The following is a 22,810-nucleotide window of genomic DNA, read 5'->3' as shown; positions in this document are numbered from 1 at the left end:
CGGGTGGTTTTGAACCCCTGTCCTTTTGGTGAGCAGTCAATGCTTCATTATTACCTCCAGGTTGCCTCAGCCTCCTCACTTTCAATTCCTGCTCCACATCCCGTTCTGTTCCCAACAAACCAAAAAAAGCAAACTCACCGCCATGTCAGAGTGACACCCCCCCCACCCCGCCCCCGGTGGGTTTTCAAGGCTGTAACTGTATGGGAGTGGGCGAGCCCGTCTTTCTCCTGCAAAACGGCTGATGGTTTTGAACTGCTGACCTGGCGGATCGCAGCCCCCGGTAACCACTACCCCACCAGGGCTGTGCAGAGCTCACTGTAATTCAGTCCTAAGTAGGTTCTGACTTAAGACAAATCACTTTTTGTCCCATCATTTTTGCCTTTTATTCTCCATCTCTGGCTAAGCCTAATCTTTATTTGCCTTCGGGGATGAGAAACGGTACATGTAAACCTGCAGCGTGGGGATATCGGCAAAGGACATGCGTGCTGTTAGCCCTGTAGGTAGCGCACTTTTAACAGGATACGATGTACAAAGGTGGTTGGTAAGTTGTGCAGTGCTGGGCCATTCTGTTGTGGTTTGGTGCCGTGAGGTCAGTGCTGAGCAGTGGTGACCTTGTGGACAGCAGAGGGAAACACTGCCTGGGCTGGCCTGGGCCAGCCTCACGGCTGTGTGAGCCCAGCATGGCCGCCATCTCGAGGGTCTTCCTGTTTCTCTGCATAAAACTGGAGCGCACCTCTGATGACCAACTCGTCCCTTCAATCCAAGTATTCTTTTAAGGATGGAGCATGTTAACGGGATCTGACGCTCGCTGAACATTTGCTAAGGATGGCCCAACACGCAGCGAGCAGCTTTTATGTAGATCATGGTATTTAATCTTCTGGATAAACCTGTACTGTAGGGATTTTTACTCTCTCCATGTCACCCATTAGAAAACTGAGGCCTAGAGCCATTCAGCCACTTGCCTTCGGTTGCATAGCCAGGAAATAGTAGTTCTGAGATGGGATCCCCGGCAGAGCCCCGTGTGAACCGTTCATCCTTGACCGTTGAGTCAGATGGCCTCATCAGCTCGAGCAATTGCCGTGGACTGGAACCAACAGGAAACTTATTCCAAAGCTGTTTATCCTGGTCACCTCAGCCATGCGCTATGTAGGAAACGCTGTGGAGCCAGAGGCCTCCCGAACGGGTATCAAGTAGTTTAGCTTCCAGCCGCTTCACCGTGTGAGAACCTCTGGTGTTTGTGTCCCTCCCATGAACAGAGCAGGCCTTGATGGACTGCTGAGGCCAGTGCTGGGCAGAAGCGCCCTGACATTCGCATCCAGCACGACGCACTTGGAACCGCGATGCCTGTGCTGTGCTGCTTCTCACGAAGCGCCTTAGTGACTTCACAAGTCCCCCAGGGCTCTGTCCAGCCACCAGAGGTGCTAAACCTGCCCTAGGCCAGGAGCTTGCCTCTTCCAAGATTTGCCAGCAGAGCCAGTGGGCTGCCTGTCTTCGGCGTCCTCCCTGTCTGGCAAGCCAGCACCCCACCTGCATGTGGCCAAGCAAATGTAGTGCTTGGCACGCTCGTGGGAAACCCAGATGGCTGGCTTTACACCCAATCTGACAAGAATGGGTTTGGGGGTTTTTCTTAAACCACTGCCAAGGCAATGAATTCTCTTCAACTCCATGTCCTGAGTGAAATCTGGGGGGAAAGAGCTCAGAGCCTCGCAAGAAGCTGTTAAAGGGCAGTGGAGAGGGAAAGTGGGGTTTAGGAAATTTTTTGTGGGTGTGTGTGTGTGTCCCCAAAGTAATGGGAATTTATTATAAAGAAGGAAGAAAGTATAGATGACATTCCAATGGCCCCAGACACAAAAGATGCTCGGTATCCTTCGCTAGCAGAAGCAAATCCCAGCCCCAGCGAGAGGCCTTTTCACTCCTATGAGGATGGCCAGGCCACGGTTTGAAAAACACAAAGAAAAGGCAACAGAAAAAAAAAAGCAACAGAAAATCACAAATGTTGGCGAGGCTGTGGAAGAACTGAGAATGACCTGTGGGAAGGCAAAAGGGGTGCAGCAAAGAGTGAGGCATGTCTCAGTCTGCACCCAATGACTGGAGGGCAGAGACGCAGACAGCGCTATTCACAGTAGCCAAAAGGTGGAAACCACCCAAATTACCAGCTATGGACGAATCAACAAGATGGGATGCATACGTACAATCACCAGGAGGAAAAAATAGTCTGAATGCATGCTACCATGTAGCTGGAACATGGAGAGACTGTAATAAGTGAGATCAGTCCCGCACAAAAACAAGTATTGCATGAACTCAGATCAGAAAACCCACTACCGTGGAGTTGATTTCAACTCATGGCAACCCTAGTGGCCAGAGTAGAACCGCTTGTTTTCTGAGACTGAATCTTTACAGGAGCAGCTGGTGCGGCTGATCCTGAGGTTGGCAGCGGCAGCCCATGGCTCACTCACTGCACTACCAGACACCTTTGCCGGACCTCACTTACATCAAGACAAAAAGCAAATATATAGAGAACAGAATGCATTGGTAGTTACCAGTGTTGGGAGCAAGGGAGAGTTCAAGGTGATGGAAACAGCACAGGGATTAAAGGCGGGGTTATCCAGCCGATAGGCACCCTGGTGGCACAGTGAGGGGTAACTGTTAGGGTGATGACTACAGGGTCGGCAGTTCAAACCCCATCAGCTTCTCTGCGCTGCTGGAGAAAGATGGAGCCGTCTGCTCTAGTAACAATTACAGGCTGGGAAACCCCATGGAGCAGTTCTACTCTGTCCTATAGAATTGCTTTGAGTTGAAATCAGTTTGATGACAGTGGGTTTGGTTTGGATTATTAAGTGCTGTCTGTAAGTTGTATACCTATAAAAAGTTGAATTGGCAAAAAGCTGTGTGATATATTGATGACAATAACAGAGGAGCTGCGGAGGCAGCTTATGTACCACCAATCACTCCATGAGATTTGGTTCCTTGATGTGCAGGTTTAGGGTCTTGGTTTCTTGGGACATCTCACTTAATCCCTTCCGTCATGATTCATGTTTCCATGAGACGCATAGTTGAAGTGTATGTAATGCCTGAAGTTTTTAAGGCTTGCGAGTAATCATACAACGTATGTCAATTATTCTAGAACAACAAAGGAAGAAGTAATATCAGGAACCAGAGGAGGATGTGGCATATGTGGCATATGACACGAAACTAGAAGAACTAGATGGTGCCCAGCTGCCATCACTGGGCAGTTTCATCAGAGATTCCATAGAAGAATCCTGGTCAAAAGGAGGGAAATGCAGAACAGAATTCTAAATCCTCATAGGCTCAAGACAGCCAGGAGCACAGAGTATGGCTGAACCTCTTGAATTCTTCTTTAAAACCAAATAGTACTTGATCCTAGTAAAGCATGTCTTCCTTGAGCATTGTGCTCCTTTGAGAACCATCTACCTGGGATCAGACTGACATCAGCTGCTTGGAGGATTAGGCAGGAACCGTAGGGCACAGTGACTGTGACTAGTGAGGGTAGGGTGGGAGACATCTCAGAAAAGGAGGCTGAGAATGATTCTACGACTCAGAACAGTTCGCTGTCAGGAACTGTACATAAATGGCTGGGGAAATAAGAACATGTAGACGAGAGAAATGTAGATAAGAAAGAATCAAGCCCACTCAGAGAATGCTGTTTGGCTCGGACACATTCCGAACTCCCCTTTCTGAGTCTGGAGGGCGGGCAAGTTGCAGAGTGTGCCCCGGCAAAAGTTGCTCCGACCTTGAGTTTTCCAGTAGCATAATTGGGAATGGTGTCTTGTCAGTACCTCTCTTCTTCACAAAACTTCGAACGGCATTAACATTTCAGGAAAGAACAGTGAGATCAGGTCCAGGCTTGCAGGTGTAACATTGCCAGATGTCCCCAAGATAGCGAGGACTGGCTCCCTGACCCATCCCCAGCAAGCCTAGCCACTCTGCTGCGGTGGAGCCTGCCGGGATCAAGCGATACCCACATCAAGCATTGTCTGTTTGCTTTCTTCCCCAGACACCAAATGGATTGCTTTTGACCCCGAGTCCACTGCTGTCCAGCATACATTTCTGGAGCAGCCTTAGTCCAGTTGCTCCGCTGAGTCCTGCCAGGCTGCAAGGACCAAGCACGCTGTTCCAGGTGAGCATGTGGGCATGAGCTCTCTCACCTAGAGAACTCCAGAGGGGCACCCTGCCCTCACACGGCCTCCAAAGCAACAACAGTGCCCTTCGTTTGGTTCTGCTGCTGTAGTGGGCTGTGCACTGCACTGTGAACCATCAGGTCAGCGGTTCAAACCCACCAGCAGCTCTGTGGGAGACAGTTGAGGCTCTCTGCTCCCATAAAGATTTACGGTCTCGGAAACCCTCTGTCAGTCGAGATGGACTTGGCGGGGGTGGGGTGGGAGGCGGCGGGGTACAGGGGTATGATTGCTATCATGCTGCTCTGGTTTCTTCCTGAGGCTGGCATAGGGGGTCACGATGGGACTGTCCCTGGCGTCTTTAGGCGTCTTCTCTTGCTGGCCCCATGCTCCCATCACACAGCTGTGGTCTTGCCCAACCAGCCTGACCGTGTTCTCTCAGGCAGGGAAACAAACGCTTGCAAATTCAGTGAACAAGAAGCAGCGAGCGATTGAAGGCGGAGAAGGTTTGGGTTCAGAATACGGGTTGTTTGGTGCAGTGCTAGCTGCCCTCATGTCCTGAAAGTCTGCAGATGGAAGCAGCAGTGTTCTAGTATTGGCCCCTGGGTGGCCCCACAGGTGAAGTGTCGAGCTCAGAGCTCTAACCCACCCAAAGTTGCCTCGGAAGTGAGGAACCCCCTGAAGCAGCTCTCTTCTGCACACGTGGGTTGCCCTGAATCAACTGACTCGATGGCAACAAGTGGCGGCGAGTGGCGCAGAACAGAGCTGTGAGACAGTAGTCGGCTTCGTGGATTGTGGATTAGTGCTAACACGAATCCTAGAGTTGAACACAGGGATGGATGGAGGGTGGGGAGCTGGGCAAGATTTGAGAATGAGTGGTTGGGAGTTCTGTGTCCCCTTCCCTTAATTGGTATTTCCCAAAGGGATTGATATTGCCCGAGAGGAACGGGAACAATGAGTGGGGCTGCAAAAGCAGATACCTACACTTTATCCCGGCTCATGGGCTGGAGTACAAAGCTTTTCATTGTCCGGGCCAGGAAATAATTCTTTTTCTGGAAAGGAGGCGCTGGTAGGCCAAATTAAGTTTGGGATGATGTGGGTTAGATACTAACCTCTTCTAGAGTATCAGGGTCTAGCCGTCTCAAAATAACATTTCCTGTCTGCAGGGAAACCAGATGTTATCAGAACCCCCTGGAGACCCATGGTTCTCAAAGGTTACTGGGCAGGTCAGAAGGTTGAGCCTGATACAGGGATTTGGCAGGTTCTGTGCCGGTGCTGGTGGTGGTGCTGGCCCAAGACCCTACGGGGCACCATGACCAGCTGCCGAGGAAGCCCCTGACTGTACATGCTCCCTGTTCACAATGGGAATCTTTATTTCACTAGTTGGCTTTGCCCTCTTTCCTGGAGCCATTGAAAATACCCCCTTTAGGCCCACGACAGCCTTGTCACCCAGGTGACACGACCAGGGAACATCTTTCTTGGGTGGCTGGATACATGAGTCTAAGGAAACAATTGTGTGCCTTTACAAACAGGATTAGTCTCTAGGAAGAGAGTGGCTGCGTGCAATAAAAATGGAAAGTAGCAATTTGGAAAGCGGAGACTGGAGGGGAAAAAACAGGAAGAGGAATATTCATTATCAGAAATCTTTCTGATTTCTAAGCCTAGGTATTACATATAATGGATACTCAAAATCCAGATGCCTGTTCACAGTGTTGACACTAAAGAAAGACGTTTTGTCCCTCCTAAGTACCCATGATTAGCCTCGTGTCATGACACCATAGATGTGTTGGGGAAAACTTGACATCACGTTGACTGACTCCTAGCAACTGTACAGGACCAGGTAGAACTGCCCCGAGGGTAGTTCCGAGACAGGAACTTTCTGGGAGTAGAAAGTCTTTTTCTGTTGGAGTGGCTGGTGGCTTCGAACAGCTGACTGTTAGCAGCCCAACATCTAAAGCACCAGGGCTCCAGATCTGACTTAACAGTGAACCTTACATGACCTTGGCAAGTCTGCTATGATCACAGGGAGAGAAAAACCAGGTCTGGACCTGAAGAGTTATCAATTCCCTGATAGAATTATCTTCCTCTGTCATGACCAATAGAGCGACAGACATCTATCTCAGTCTCATCTGAACAGGTTGGCATTCTGAGCTTGCCTATAGGGCTGTTCCATGGACATTTTTGTAGATTTTGAGTGAATTTGGAATGTGCCTTGTAGACCCAAACACCTTTTTTTAAAAAAAAATCATTTTATTAGGGGCTCATACAACTCTTATCACAATCCATATATACATCAATTGTGTCAAGCACATTTGTACATTCATTGCCCTCATCATTCTCAAAACATTTGCTCTCCACTTAAGCCCGGCATCAGCTCATTTCCCCCCTCCACCTCCCTCATGAACCCTTGATAATTTATAAATTATTATTTTGTTCTGTCCGACGTCTCCCTTCACCCACTCCAAACACCTCTTGAAAACAAGGCAGAGCCAGTGAGTTTTTCCCTTGAAGACGCTCCTGTAATGTTTCTTTCAACCGAGGTGGTCCAGCGATGATTTGTGCCGACCTGAGACAGAGAGGGAAGGGGGGCAGGAGGTGTGAGTAAGGATGGTGGGCCAAGTGCTACAGGAACTCAGTGAGGGGTGATTCTTCCCGGTTTGGCTGGGCAGGGGCCCCTCGAGGAAGAAGTGGAGCTCGGCTGGTAAGGAGGTGCCTGACGGATTTCAGTAGAGAGCCAGCAATGCACATCCCAGGTGTGCGGGATTGGGAAATGGTCCTGCATTTCGGTTCAGTTCAGACCAGACCAGGAAGAGCAGGCTGGGAAAGCAGCTGCAGGCTTGAGCACACCCCCAGGCACTCCCTTCACGCTGCACGCCGTGAGAGCTCCCAGAAGCTTTGTAAGGCTGGAGATGGTATGATGGAATCTCCGTTGTGGAAAGAAATCATAGATGGCATTGTGACTGCAGAGCATGTGTGGAGAGGCAGGGGATGTGTCCCACTGCTCCAGGTTCTGGGAAGACTCGTCTTTGAGATTAAAAATCCAAACTCCTGCCATCGAGTGGATTCCCATTCATAAGGACCCTGTGTCTGTTTCTGAGCTGTACACCAGGGTTCTCAACCTGTGGGTTGCGACTCCTTTTGGGGGGGGGGTGTCAAACGACCCTTTCACAGGGGTCGCCCAATTCATAACAGCAGTAAAATTCGTTATGAAGTAGCAACGAACATAATTTTATGGTTGGGGATCACCACCGCATGAAGAACTGTATTAGGAAGGTTGAGAACCGCTAGTGTACACCTTCATGGGAACTGACAGCCTGCTCGGGCTGAGTGGCTGGTGGGTTTGAAATACCCACTGGTTACTCTCCAGCACCATCGGGGGCTCCTTAGTTAGATTCCAAACCAAAACCAAACTCCCTGCCATGAAGTCTATGCCGACTCGTAGAGATCCCATAGGGCAGGCTAGAACTGCCCCTGTGAGATTGTGAGAACTGTAACTTTTTACGGGAGTAGAAAGCCCCTTCTTCAGAGCTGCTGGTGGTTTCGAACTGTTGACCTTTCTGATTGTAGCCCAATTCATAACCACTATGCCACCAGGACTCCTTATTTCTAAGATTAGAACAGTGGTAACAGATGAATTTGGAGACCATTCAGAGGTAAAATGGAAAGACTTTTTGGATCAGTAGTAAAAACCGTGGAACCCCAAAGTGTGTAGAGGGTTTCTTGTTGGACTGCTAACGCCAAAGGTTGGTCATTCAAGCCTCCCGTGAAGGGTTCCTGTCATGAAATTTACAGCCCTGGAAGCTCACATGGGCAGTTCTACTCTGTCTCGTAGCTTTGCTTGAGTCGGCCGTGGGTTTGGGTCTCTTTGGAGATAGTGAAAACCAGGATGAGACAAAGTGATTTAAAAAATGTGAGTCTATGTACTAGTTGCTGGAATAACTTGAAAATTGCAAAAATATTGGTTGTACTTTAACATGTGCCAGCTTCTAGAGTGTGGTCTCAGTAGGGTTTCATATTTACCTTAACTGGACCACATGACGAGCTAGGAGACAGGTCAGATCACTTTGACATCTCCTCCCCAAACCCTATCAAGCCCAGCCTTGGAGTGGATCCCCATTCCCAGCAGCCCTAAAGGGCAGAGAACTGGCTCACCTTGATTCCCTCTGCAGAGCTTGGGGGTTCCAGCTACCCCCACCCCTCTGGTTAGCAGGTTGACACTTAGTCCACTGCACCTGCAGGGCTCCCTTGTATCCTATTAGGCCAAGAACATCTAGCTGTGTCTAGTCACATACTAAACACGGGCTTTGAACAGAGTCGTTTCTACTGGGAATGCAGCTGATAGATTTTCAGAAACTTGTTATCAAAGCATATTCTTCTTTTAGCTGCCCTCTTATTTATGAGCAATTCAGCCATTAATGTTAATTGAGTTTTGCTACTGATGACTGATCTGCTTGGTATTGTTTTAATTAGAATCGCTTCTTACCATGTCAAGTAGAATATATTTCTCAGCTTCAAAATAAGATACTCTAAAGCTTTCATCTTAATCTTTCAAGATGAAAACATGCCTCACTTTTAGTGCAGTTTCTGAGTACATAGTTACTCAGAAAAAAACGTCTTTTCAGTATTCAGAAAAACTATTGGCAGATTCCAAAGTACAATGATTAGGAATAACTGAGCCCTATGTGAAGAACAATCAGGGATTTACCGTTTGCACATGATTATTATTTTTCCTAAACACGGAAGGCAAATCAGCATTGTAAGTAGCTTGGCACCGCTTTTGCCCTAGTATCAGAACATTCCACTAGCTGCTCCACGGGCGGAAGCTGAGAGCGTCTGCGCGGCAGTCTCGGTGAAGACTCACAGCCCGGCAACCCTCGGGGCAGCTCTGCTTTGCCCAACAGGGGGCACTGGACTCGATGGCAGTGGTTTACTTGAGTAGAACACGTGCAAACAACATATTAAGGACCTGGATGTCCACGTAGTCTACCCATATAAAGAAATCAAAGGTGTTTTCTGGGCCTTCTCCTGTTTACTCCCTTAATCTCGGTCTTGTTGTCACCTTCCAGTTACTCAATCTGTGAGAGACTGGCAACTGGCCTCCATCACAGAGGGGGGTCTACTGGGGCTGGTGAAGGCACCGAGACTGCGGCTCTGGGCCATGGCGGTGGGGTAGTGATTCTCAACTCTTTGCTTCCCTACAGTTTCCAACGCTGCTGAACAGCCACATGCCCGTGCCAATCCCCAGCCTGGAGCGAGCTGCTTCTCCTGTCCTGCTCTCTCCCAACCCTCAGAAGTCCTGATGCTGTCTTGCTGCGATTAAGGACTCAGTCACAGAGAAGAAACCAACATGTCCTCACGGACTAGTTTACCTGTCCCGAGAAGGACATCGTGAAACTCGGTTAATTTGGTTTGCACTTTGCAGAACACGGATAATCAAGATTATGTTAGCATTCTGAAAACTGGGCTTTGGGTTTTTTTTTTATACTCGAGTATATATGAAAATCTGTTTTGCATTAAATGAATTTTAATGTTTTTCTTTTTAATATCCTCTTAGCTTTTAAGTGTTGAACACTGTTGACAGTGAAGAACTTTCCTTAATGAATTTCTATGTAACTAATAAGGATGTGAAGCTTGTCTCCCTTTTCATTCTGCATTTGCTGAACTGTGTGTCTAGCCACTCACTATAACCAGCTGTGCCTTCTTCCTTCGCAATTAGTTTTATGTAAATGGTTTATATATTTTTAGTATTGAGAAAAATGTTTGAGGCAAAAAATTAGCATCAAACAGTTCTCTAGTAGAATTTCATTATTTTTCACAAGTAGGCAATATGAAAGCATACTCATATATCTATAGTTTTCCTTTCTTTTCTGTGCTTTCAAACGTGTAAGGATTGCCTCGGGACCTCTCTTTTGGACTGAAACTCAGTAAATGTAATGCCCAGTGATGTTTTATAAGAACTAAGCCATATTTAGACAATAAACATTCAGAGAAATGTGTTGTAAGGACATTTCTTAGAATGAAGTTTGAAAAGCTAGCCCCCGAGCCATCTACAGTGATCTTTTATATGCCTCCCCAATGCCCTGTCCATCGAGTTCGCTCCGAGTGTGCTCCTAGACCATCTCCAGGTCAGGGTGTCCCTGTTTCAAATAACCCACCCGAGTGCCCCCCCCCCCCGATGTACTTAAGGGGTCCATATACGAGTGAGGTTGTCTCTCAAGCCCTGGAGCCATTACTCACGCGGAAAGAGCTGATGCTCTAGGAGGCCTCCGGAGAGATGCATACAAGCAAAGAAAAAGCGGCTCTGTGGCCTGGGTGACCAGTTTTGTGGCACTGAGTAGCTCCGGATCTATAGGCCTAGCCTTGCTTGAGGAAACAGAGGCAGAGCACGCTCTGCTCTATGGATTCATTGCTAACTGTATGGTGCAGATGAAGGCAATGTGACCCGAGAGAAAAATCTCCAGTCACCTCATTCACCCTCATCCCTGTGAAGCTGCACTGGATGGTGCTGTAACAATGGGGAACTTTCAGCAGGGAATTCCTTTGTGCAGTGGTAATAAAACCGATATTCTCTTCCCTCGACACACCAGCAGGCCCAACTCTGTGGAGGCAATGCTCTCTCTGTGCATGCACTAGTAAAGTTCTAGTGTAAGATAAGTGAACTGGCAAGTGGCCAGTGCTCTGAACCCAAGGTGAAGCCCCATCAGTTGTTATCGAGTTGACAGGGACTCTTGGGAACCCCAGGAGTGTCACAGTAGCGCTGTGCTCCACTAGGTTTTCCAAGGCTGCTTTTCCAAAAGTAGACCTCCAGGCCTTTCTTCCGAGGCCCTTCACTGTACAATCAAAAGTCCAAACCTTTCAGCTAGCAGCCGAGTGTTAACCATCTGCCCCAACTAGGGACTCGTCTCAAGATTTCATTAACTACTTACCAGTAGTCGAAATCCATGTGAAAGGTGGTTTAGTCATTCATGGAATTTTCAATTTCTTGCTCAAATACACGTGTTTGCCACTTTTAATTAGAAATAGGGGTTACATGATCCTTACTGAAGGGAAAAATCCAAATAGTGTAATATGCATTGGGACTATAAAGTAATAGGACTGGTTCCAACATCTACAGATTATGACCGAAACTGCCCTCTGAGGGGAGCTTCCAGGGAACCGATACCCACCAGATACAAAAGGTTAGCGCTAGAGGGGCCTTTGAGATAGATGCTCCCCGCTGTTTACAGATGCACAGGAGAAGCTGGGCTACGCACAGCCCACTGGAGCTGGAACCAGGACGACTGCTCATTTAGTTCTGCTTCTGGTGCCAGCCCGATAGCTATGATTGATCCAGAATTGTATGCTTGCAAAAAAAGCCATAACAAGAAACAGCATTACTTTTGGTCAAATAAAGGATCCAAGATCCTTCTACAGAAGCTAGAAAGTTGATGTGTATAAATCTTATCCCCAGATATAATTTTTAACTGCAAATGCTGCCTGAAAAAGATTTTCTTTTCGGGTGGGTCAAAAAACTCACTGTCACACAACAGAAGTATTGAATCATAATCCTCACTCCAATTGTTTGTTTTAAGTAGAAGTCTTTTGAGTCAGAAAATAGGTCCAAAGAACTTATCAAGTACCTTTCTTCTTTCTATATGTGTACTTGTTCAGTGTTAAACTATTATGACTGAAAACTTTTATAAACCTATCCTTTGGACATTGGTCTCTTTGTATACATCTTTTCTATGGTTGCAGATGTCCATTCACTTCCATATATGTATTGTTTTTATTGTTATATTCTTTTGGTCAATAAATACTTTGTGATAAAAGGAAGTTGGTGGCTTGGTTTATTTCCATTTACTTGGGATGATCCAAATTCACTTTCACACAGTAGAAAAGTAGTCTTATCTAGCTTTTCAGTATGACATTTCAAAACAGACACCAAATCACCACCACCGAGTCAATGCCAACTCATAGTACTGCTTACGTATATATGACCCTTCCCAGAGCAGCCGGCCTTACCTGAGTAGCTGGAGGGTTTGAACGGTCCAGTGCCCAACCCACAGCCATTATCACTGTTATCAAGTTGATTCCAACTCACAGTGACTCTGCAGGACTTTACGAAAATAAAATGCCTTGTCTTCTACTGGGGGACGGGCAGTTCTGAACTGCCAACCTTGCAGGTATCAGTCCAATGACTCAACACTACACCACCAGGGCTCCTCACGGCCATCAGAGCTCCTTGTTACACGCTCAGCCATCAAGTCAAGTCTGACTCAGTGACCTTCCACGACAAAAGAACTGCCCAAAGGGATTCTTTCCAATCCTGCGAATCTACAGCAGCAGACCAGGCTGCCGGTCTTTCTGCCTCAGAGCTGCACACTGACCTATATATAATCTGTAAACTGACCTGTTAAGAATATTAGTATTGAGGGTGACTTACAGGGGACAGTAGGTTTGAAAAGTGGTTCTCTGATCTACACTGTAAGCTTCATCAGACACTGTATTTAGATGGGAGCCTTGTGGAAGGGAGATACTCAGTTACCACCTGCTCTCAGCCATTTTGTGGATGACAGGGAATATGCCGGGCTAGGCCTGGTGAGAAGGGTTCCTGGTTCTGGCCTCACCACTTCCAGGTTGAGCTGGATGAGCTCAAAGGCATCCAAACGTGAGCCTGCATGGGTGTGTCTAGGTGGGGGAGGGGAGGGGCACAGGGAGAAACCCTGGGTAATAGAGTTTCTGCCACAAGACGCTCTGTGCCTGAACCCTGGTGCCCCCAGAGTAGCATGTGGTGTATCGCACCTGTAGGGAGGGACAGGCAATGATTGACGTGAGTTTTGGGAACCACCTTTCCAGGCACCATTTTGAAAATCGGAAATGGAATCCTGGTCCTTGTCATGAAGTTAACTAAACAATTTGGACTTACAGTGTGGACTGCATCACTTTTATTGAATGCCTTTATATGCTTCAGTATTCACCGTGTCTCTCCCCCATGCACACACTCCCTTAGTTAGGTTATCTGGGATCGCGGGAACCTACCTTCAGGGTTCACCCTGAGGAATATACTGTCTCATTGCCCTCTCCCACACGAGTGAGGCCTGAGACCTACTCTACTCACTGCTGTATCACTAAGTCCCAATACCACTGCTATCAAGTCAGAGTACAACTGCCCCACAGGGTTTCCAAGGCTGAAAGCAGATTGCACCCACATCTTTCTCCTGGAGTGGCTAGGGGGCTGACCTGATTTGGCTAGCAGCACAAATACTTAAACCACTTTATTTCATCACTAGGTGACATCATTTCATTACTACATATCTTTTAACACTGGGCAACATAATTTCAGTTGATAATAGCAACGACTTTAAAAGCTGCTTATGAGAGAGACATTGCTCTTGTACCGTATGTACTCGTATATATAAGCCTACCCAAATACCAGCCGAGGCACCTAAACGGCACAAAACCGGCATTAAAAATGTGCTGAAAAACTCGGCGTATACACAAGTATTTACGGTACATATCATGGATTTTACTCCATCCTCCCAACAACCCTATGAAAGAACAACATATCTAATTTTACAAATGAGTAACTACGAGGTCCAAAGTAGTCTAGTAACTTCACAGGATCATAGAGCTAGCCAGATTGCAAACCCAGCACTGATCCGAGGGAGCATGGTTGCGACCTAAACTAAAGTGACAGTGTAATGGGAAATGTCATCAACACCAGCTAAGATCACACGCCTCACCCAGGAGAAGCAGTCTCAAACATCACATTCCCCCAAACCAAACTTACTGCCATGATCCCAACTTGGGACAGAAAACAGCTCCTATAGGTCTCCACGATTGTAACTCTTGACCGGAGTTATACCCTTGTTTTTCTGCCTTGAAGTGACTAGTGACTTTGAGCTGTCGACCTTGCCGTTAGCAGCCTAATCAGTAACCACTGCACCATTGTGCTCCTGGATAGTCATCACATTAGTGGCGAGTTAATTAAATGTTAGATCATTAAGGTCTACGAATGCTGTTGTAAATATCCAATTGGCTCTTGGCAGAAAAAAAGGTTGCTTACTCTCGGTTTAGGATGTTGCTGTCTACATCTTGACACAGAACATATACACCTTCAATACATATTGCCACTACTCTCTTCTGGGAGAGCAATCTCTCTTCATCGTGGTACCACTGGCATACTTAAGACTCTAGTATTGACGTTACTCCCAATCTCATTCTCCCCAGGTGTGCGTGCATGTGCGTGTGTGTAGAACTGTTTGATTATAAATGTTGATTCATATGTTTCTGAAGAGTCCCATATGTTGCCTACTAGGAAAACACTTTCTTTTTTGTTTTAACAACCAATTCATGACTGCCATGAGTCAGCATCAACTCAAGGGCAGTGAATTTGTTGGCTTTTTAATTTGTCTTTGGTTCATTCATCAAGAAAAACATGGCCAATTAAATATTATGTAATGGATGAAGATTACTTATCACTCAGGATTGCTCCCTGCATGCGTATTTTAATTAAATCAACAAAAGCAGAGACAAATAACAAGAGCTCTGGAGACGTAGAGGGCTATGCATTAAACAGCTAACCACAGGTCAGCGGTTTGTGCTCTTCAACCACTTCCTGGGAAAAAGATGAGAGCCTATTGCTGTATGGATTTCCAGCCCTGGAAACCGAGAAGACAGGTCTGCTCTGTCCTATAAGGTCACTCTGAGTCAGAATCCATTCAACGACAATGAATTTAGTTTTTGAACCCAGTCTTGGTGGTGGAGTTGATGTGTGGAGAGTAGGTCTCTAGGAACACTTTTGGAAGAAATAATTGAACCTGAGAATGATTAAGAGTGGCAGAGAAAAGAAGAGAGAAGTGAGTGAGTGCTCTGGGCAGTAGAGGGTGTTTCAGGTTGGGGTAATACACAAAGAATTTGGGAAACTTGATCCCCAATGCAGTTGCATTTACACTGAGCACAAAGTCTACTGCTCACCATCATGGGAGACAGAAATGCAGAAATTAGCAAGACACTACCTGTTGTCATCAAGTCAATTCTAACTGTGATCCACCCCACCCCCACCCCGGCCGCAGGGTTTCCCAGGCTGTAGTCTTTATAGCTGCGGGCTGCCATCTCTTTCTCCCAAGGAGCAATTGGAGCTTGTGAACCAACCAAGTGCTTGGTTAGTAGACAAGCACTTAATCGCTTGTGCTATCAGGGCTCCTTAAAAACACCTAGTAAGAGAATTTAATTCTAAATTAAAAAGTGACAGGGGACATCTAGTTCAATAAGAAGTCATGAAAAGGTAGGTAGACTAAGACCCCGTAAAGTACACAATGGCAGAATTGGGCTTTCTTGTTTCTAGGGGAGAAAAGAGTACACACACGCACATCTAAACTGATCACCTTAGCCTCCCATGTCCCAAAATAAGGAAGTAACATGTAGAGTACAATGCCGATGGAGCACGCTGGGAGCCGCGGTCTGTAGAGGGGGAGAACTGGCGGCAACGTCTGAGGCAGCGTTCGCACTAGCACTGCTCTACGAACAACTCAGCAGAGCCCCACGGAAGTCTTGCACAGTCACAAGCCTTTTCTCACTACAACTCCACGCCTGAGCCTGTGTATCACTAACAGAGACACACACACCACCACCACCACCACCCACAAGCTCTTCCATCACTCAGCTCTGCAGAGCTCACCTCCAAGAAATGTTGATTCCCTCCCCACAAATCCCAAACCCACTGCCAAGGAGTAGATGTTAACTCACAGCAACCTTAAGAAGGGAGTAGAACGACCCCTGTGGATTTCAGGGTTGACTTTACCAGAGCAGCTTCAGCTTTCTCCCACGACCAGTGGATTTGAACTGCTGACATTGTGGTTAGCAGCTTAACCTATGACCCATTACGCCACAGGGCCCCTAGCTTCCCCCCCCCCCCACCCCGGTCAGCTCAATGTCCTTGCTTCTCGTTGGGAGAAGCCAACGATGAGACGTGTTCCCACATCATCGCAGACTAAAGTTTTGTGATATTTCTGGTTACACTCTTCTTGTTTTAATCTTTTAATAGAAAATTGGTGACTTCTGTGGCATTTTCTGGGTCAGTGAATGATAGTGATTACTAACTTTTGCCAGGGCTGTGGTAGCTGAAGGAAATTCCTGCTTACATAAAAGCAGTAATTAAAAAGTTAAAGCCAGCTTTAGATGAACAAGACGGGCTATTTTTGCTTTCCTTGGGCCCAAGTAATGTGTTAAAAATCACTGGAGCACAACCACTGCTAGACAGTCGAGTCTGGCTCACAGTGACCGACACAGGATTTCCCAGACTAAACCTTTACAGGAGCCGACGGCTTCATCTCTCTGTCTCTGAATCAATGGTTGATGGGTTTGAACCACCAACCTTGGGGTAAGAAGCTTAAAGATTAACCCATAGTGCCACCAGGGCACCTTTGGGGCATGTAGAAGTGTATAAATGTAAGAGTCTGCTACTGAGTTTGTATTCCCATTAACATTCTGACATAAATTAACTGGTCAAAAAGAGAAAAAGAATCATTGTAAGAAACTAGAGTAGAATATTTAGAAAATAAAACCCGTGACATTAATAATAATGAACTCAAAGGAGTTATATTTGGGGGTAAATCTTTAAAAGCCATGTGAATTGCCTTGAGACCATAAGATGGATGATTATAACAAGTTAACGAGCAGTCATTCAAGCCTAAGCTGCTTTAGCACCAAACAGTGCCCAGTCCTTTCTCAACAGCTGTAACGCCACATGCCGTGTGTGCTGGGACCACCACCACTTGGAAAGGAAACAAAAGTAGGCAGCCTTTTTTACTTCAGGAACCTTGTCAGTTCGAGATGAATCAAAACTGTTCAAGGTTCAAATTTTCGGAGTTTTCCATTCTCTCTACTACAAAGGTTCTGGGACCTAAATGGTGCCCAAGTGTCCACAAGTACTTGTTTTCTGATGAAACTTTAATAAAATGAAGGAGTATCCTGGTGGGCTAAGGAGCAGTATTTTACATAACTACTGGATAGCTGCAAGACTCCAATGCATGTAGGTCAAGTGAACAACGCACAGAGGCACATCCATGTGTAGCTCCTACAAAATGATCCCTCTAATACTTTAGCATGAAGAGTGCCACCCTAACAACAGAGTCGAGAAACAAACAGGAGACAAGCTTGTGGTCTCTGGGATCAGTGTTTCCGAACGACCCTCTAAGTTCTCCCTCCTCTCATTGTAGTTTGTCGTGGCTCGCCTCAGAGACACAGTACAGATATACTTAGGACTCACCACTGGCACAGCGAGACCTCATCAACAAAAGAACGAGACCCCATTCCGCACAGCCTTCTTCCCCAAGAAAGAACTGTGACTCAACAAAACCACATTTTTAACAACATGGAGACTTTGTTATTATAAATTTCAAAACAAAATGGAGGAAGTTCCACATAATATTGATACCCTTCAAAGTACAATATTAATACATGTCTGTCAGTTAGAAATAACAGCCGTTGGTTAGGCTACAGGGTGAACAGAAAAGCAATTTACAAATGTGAAAAGCAGCAGTGGTCCAAGAGTTACCATTACACAGGAGTCTGTTTCTTCCAGAAAACTATTTTGTGTTTAAAAATTAAAATTGCAGTATCATGAAATATTAAAATAACCCCAAACATGCCACAATCACTATTCACAAATAAAGTTAAAATGAAATATACAAAAATTCACTTAATACTGTTAAATAACAACAATAAACCACAAGATTTCCTGAACAGAAATGATAGGGCCCCTGAATGTTTTACAGTGAAAGTCAGGAAAAAAATTAAGTTACGACTATTTTCATGATCTAAAAGCTAAAAATTTACATTACCATTTCAAAATATACCAATTTATAGTTTGTAAGATGCACTACACAAATAGTCCTTTAAAAGTGAACACAAATGCTTAAAACACTGATATTAACCCTAAGGTATGTGTAAATATTCAGAGATGCATAATCAAACTGTAAAATATATACTATCTCTGGTAAACACATAATACCTAGAACCCTTTATAACAACCTTGTGTTCTCATTTTTCTCATTGCAGTTTATCATGGCTCCTTTCAAAGATACAGTGCCGCGTTCAGCTGGTTCCCAGTGAATGTCATCAAGCATGCACATAAGCACAGCCCTTCAATGAATAAATTGTTCCCAAAGATCATCCTTTCTAATAAAAGAAAAATATTTAAAATAAATGTGAGCAAGAACTTTTCGTGTGCAGACTGAACCTGTATGGTTTAGGTTGAACTGAATGAAAGCATAATGCAAAGTTAGTTAAGTGTATTATCATACAAATATCCAGTAATATGCAGTTGATAGTTCGAAAGTCTAAATAATCTGAGAAGCTGGATCAGATGAAGAAGAAAGCAACAACAGGAGTGGAGGAAGACTCGTGAGCAACCTGCGATATACAGACAGATGACACCACCTTGCTTGCTGAGAGTGAAGAGGGCTTGAAGCACTTATTGATGGAGATCAAAGACCACAGCCTTCAGTACGGATCACATCTCATCACAAAGAGAACAAAAATCCTCACAAGCAAACCAATATACAATATCGAGACATCAGAGAAAAAGATAAAGTTGCCAAGGATTTCATTTTACTTGGCTCCACACTCAACGCCCACGGGAGCAGCAGTCAAGAAATAAAAGTGGATTGAACTGGGCCACTCTGCTGCAAAGGACCTGTTTAAAATGTTAAAAAGCAGAGATGTTACCTTGAGGACAAAGGTGTGTTTGACTTGTAGTATTTTCAATAGCATCAATATTTTTACGTCATCAGTCATTTTACTAATTTATAAACCCAAAGGTTTGAAAAAAATGGACAATGAATAAAGAAGACTCAAGAAGAATGGAAGCAGTTAAAGTACGATGCTGGTGAAGAGTATCGAATATTCCATGGGGTGCCAGAAGAACGAACGTATCTGTCTTGGAGCAAGCACAGTCCAAAGGCTCCACAGAAGTGACTTCACCGCACACAGTGTGGACAAACGTCAGGGAGGAGCAGTCCTCGGAGCAGGACACCCTGCTTGGTGAAGCTCAGCATCAGCAAGCCAGGAAGGCCCTCACTGACGCGACAGTGGCTACAGTGAGGGTGCAAACAGCAATGATTAGGAGGACGGCGCAGCTCTAGGCAGTGTTTCTCTTCCTTGTGCATAGGGTCATCCTGAGTCCGGACCAACTCAACGGCACCGAACAACAATGTCTAAAATGAGGAATAGATAGACGTAAATAATTCTGGTGTTTTAATGGCTGGAGTCTAATGTGAGACACTCCCCCCACCCCCCCGAATTACTGATAGTCACTTAGTGGAATCAACTTCGCATCACCTGCTTTCCTAAACATTATGGACTGATCTTTTCTGTGCTACTCTATTTGCCAAATTTCAATAAGCACACAACATGAACTTGAGGGTGTTCAAGATGGCTCACTTATTTTACTGTAAAGCAATGATAAATTTCATTCCAGGAAACACTGCAGTTTAATTTTAAAACAAACAAACAAACAAACAAAGAAAAATGCAGCAGTAAAACAATTCATGAGGAGAGACAGATGCATTCACATATAATAAAGCCACTGCCACTTCTTCAGGCATTCAACTGTTGTGTTAAATAAACAGACAGTAGTTATTTAGCAGCAATGATTCCGCAATAAATAATGCACTGTGTTTCTCAGTCCTGCACAAAAATTGCAGCTACAGTTACATCAATAGCTGTAACCTACTGGCTCTAATGGCAGAAGAGACCTTAAAACCAACTGTACAAAAAATTGTCACACTGTGACAACCAATATAAAAACCATCTGTAGGTCTGCAATAAAAAGACTCCACTGTGGCGGGGACAGTGTAGACAAACGGAGATCCCAAGTCCACCGAAAGAAACAAGTGCCTTCAGGTCCGAGTCCTTGATTGATAAGAAAGGCTGGGGGCTGGGCTTGAAACCATGCTATCAGACTTAAAAGAGCATGCTCTGTCTTCTGTTCTTCCCATGTCCTAAAATATAAAGTCATTTCATGAGGCAGGTCAAGGTTCAGCTTTATCCCACATACTGTACTGGGTGCCTCTCGGAAGCTACTGTCCCCACCAGCACAAGCTAAAATCGCAGGTCAGGGTGCTGAGCACTGCCTCACATGACCCTGCGCTGGGCGGGCAGTCTATGCTTCCTTCTATGCTGCGCAGTGAAGGGCCTGGTGCCCCGGGGGCACAGGCTGGGTCTTCTGCCTCAGTACCAGGGATCATGTGTTCGGTGGTCAAGCCGGGTCACTTGTAAAAGGTCTTTGTGCCACCTGCAGCTTTCACGCTCCCTGACTGGACCGAGTCAGCTTGCTCTCTGAAGAATGACTGAGCTGCCCGCATCGTACAGAGCAGTGAGGGTGTGCAATGCTAAACATACACGGCTGTGGAATGCACTGCACATTGGTTTGTACATCAATAATGTTACTCATCAACTTATACACCAAAAGCTTGGTTCCATGCAAAAATTCATGATTGACACGCAAACACACCTGTCTCTGGATAAGAAGAATTTCGAAAACCTGGGTCCTTTTGCAACTGAATTTCTTTCAAACTGAATATTGAAACACCTAAAATGTACAGACAAAAAAAATTTATTGGGTGAAAGTTCAACATTATGAAATCAAATATAAAAGATATAAAATCAAATACAGTAGATACAAAGTTTTTGAGGGATGCCAATTCAATATGAAATATATATGCTACATACACAAATATACAGGGCTGATTAAATATTTCAAAATATTTTCCTTCTTGTCCCAGCGTTTTAATAAGAAAATCAAAGAAAATAATCCACTTTTAGAACTTATCTTTTCCCTATCCTACTCTAAAACATGTTGCAAATCTATGTGTCTGTCCTAGGACACACTAGGATGAGGCAATCTAATCAAAATGCATCGTTCTGCTTGGGCTGCTCTGTCCTTATGACAGGATGAGGGTCTCGGGTGCAAAAACTATCTCCAGGCATTCAAAAAGAAATGAGGAAGCTGTTAATGCAACAGTTAACTGTCCAGCTCAAACTACAAAACCTGCCATAAAGAATGAAAAGTATAAATATCATCTTAAAAATGCATAATTAGTTTTATCTCATTTTAAATCTCTCTCTGAGGTAATCTCTCATAAAAATTAGCCAATAAATTCCAGGTGAAAGGCTTAAGGAGTATTGATTTCCAATTAGCTATTTCACTGATTCGCTACGCACAACTTGATTGAATCAGTGTTTCCTAGTAGATGAGAACAGGAAATTAATAAAAGTTTCAAACAGCTTAAATCCCAAAACATTACCTAATTTCTCAATCACCTCACTGAATTTTAACATAAAATACTGAAAAACAAAACAAAATAAAATATTGGGGTAAAAATGATTAAAACAAACATCATGGGAAAGAAAATCTGCCACCATGGATGTGGGAAACCGGCTGTTAACGAATGAAAACAGTTTCGTGAGCAGAGTGACATCAGGAGTGGTCATTTAGGAAAATCTTCCTCCTATCTTAGGAAGGATGCTTCCATTTGCAACAACAATAAAAAGCAAGCTAACGTTTGCCAGAAACCCACTCTTCCTAATAATTCTGGGGCAGAGCTAGAGGGGCACAAGATAGTGTCTGTCATCAGATGAAATCTTAAGGCTTCGTTCCAGTAAGATGAGTGACGTTCTGAAGTACTACTGATATGTGTTCAGCGTGGTCGTGAATAAATTAAAATACATGTAAATCATCCATATACTTCCGTTCTAAAAGTTCTAATTATAGAAAATACTAGAATTTCAGGATTAAAGCCCAACAATCATCTCTTCCCCAAATCTCTAATCCAACCCATTCTCCAAACCTGGGAGGTACTGTGACTTAGAATTTCTTACTTTCAGATAAAGCATGTATTCTTGGTCCCAGACTTCGAAAATACACATGTTTCATGGCCTCTTCTGCTGAAACCCTTTTCTTAGATTCATACTGAGAAAAGACAAAATAACTGTGTCACCAATTTTTCTCTAATTCATGTAAAAGTGAGAAAAGGTCAAATTAGCATTCAGTTACTTTTTCTTTTCCTCATCTTGATCACTTCATCTCAAGCATCAATTTCGAGTACTCCAGAAGCACTCTCACTTGAGTTGCTATTGGGATGAAGTAGCAATAATTACCTCTGAGTTCTAAATTTCCAACTTAATGCTGGATCTGAACTAAATTTTAGATTTTTCTACTTTCCGAAGCGATAACATGTTAAATTATATGGTCTTCAGTGTTATTTTTCTTCAAGGAGATCAAAGGATTGGTGGAAACAGACTCAATACTTCATGCTGCTGCTGCTGCTGTGTGCCAGCAGGTCGATTCTGACTGGTAATGACACCATGTGACAGGATGGGACTGCCATCGCTGCCCCTCAGGTTTCCTAGGCTGAAATCTTCATGAAGGCAGATCACCAGGACTTCTCTCCTGTGGAGCCACCGGTGGGTTTGGACCACTGATCTATCCATTAGCGCCGAGTGCTGAACCACGGCACCACAACACTCTTTAAGACCCTTGCGGCACACATGAACTACCTGCCCGTACGCAGCTCCCCTCTTTCCCCTGGATGGTATCAACCAGATTTTCCAAGTTCTAAATGCTGCCAGGACTTCTTACGTGGTGCAAATAGTCATGGGCTCAAATATGAGCCAAGAGGTTGGTGGCATTC

General features: G+C 45.0%; 2 protein-coding genes across 4 annotated transcripts in view; one reads left to right on the top strand and one right to left on the bottom strand.

Moving 5' to 3' along the window:
• Positions 1-11,926, top strand: part of ELK3 (ETS transcription factor ELK3) — an 83,785-nt gene extending 71,859 nt beyond the window's left edge. The window contains exons 4-5 of one of the 2 annotated variants that reach the window (XM_075551146.1): positions 4,016-4,138; positions 9,338-11,926. In XM_075551146.1, coding sequence (XP_075407261.1) covers positions 4,016-4,138; positions 9,338-9,436 — 222 coding nt within the window. In that variant the 3' untranslated portion in view covers positions 9,437-11,926. The remainder of the gene's footprint in view (positions 1-4,015; positions 4,139-9,337) is intronic. The other variant, XM_075551147.1, reaches the window with a different exon arrangement.
• Positions 11,927-17,479: 5,553 nt separating this feature from the next.
• Positions 17,480-22,810, bottom strand: part of CDK17 (cyclin dependent kinase 17) — a 106,885-nt gene continuing 101,554 nt past the window's right edge. The window contains exons 15-17 of one of the 2 annotated variants that reach the window (XM_075551144.1): positions 21,999-22,089; positions 20,632-20,709; positions 17,480-20,119 (exon numbers count right to left, since the gene is read on the bottom strand). In XM_075551144.1, coding sequence (XP_075407259.1) covers positions 20,082-20,119; positions 20,632-20,709; positions 21,999-22,089 — 207 coding nt within the window. In that variant the 3' untranslated portion in view covers positions 17,480-20,081. The remainder of the gene's footprint in view (positions 20,120-20,631; positions 20,710-21,998; positions 22,090-22,810) is intronic. The other variant, XM_075551145.1, reaches the window with a different exon arrangement.

Source organism: Tenrec ecaudatus, chromosome 6, assembly GCF_050624435.1.
Source record: "Tenrec ecaudatus isolate mTenEca1 chromosome 6, mTenEca1.hap1, whole genome shotgun sequence".
NCBI classification, from domain to species: domain Eukaryota; kingdom Metazoa; phylum Chordata; class Mammalia; order Afrosoricida; family Tenrecidae; genus Tenrec; species Tenrec ecaudatus.
The sequence above is the reverse complement of the archived record's forward strand: the minus strand, read 5'-3'. Positions and strand labels throughout refer to the sequence as shown.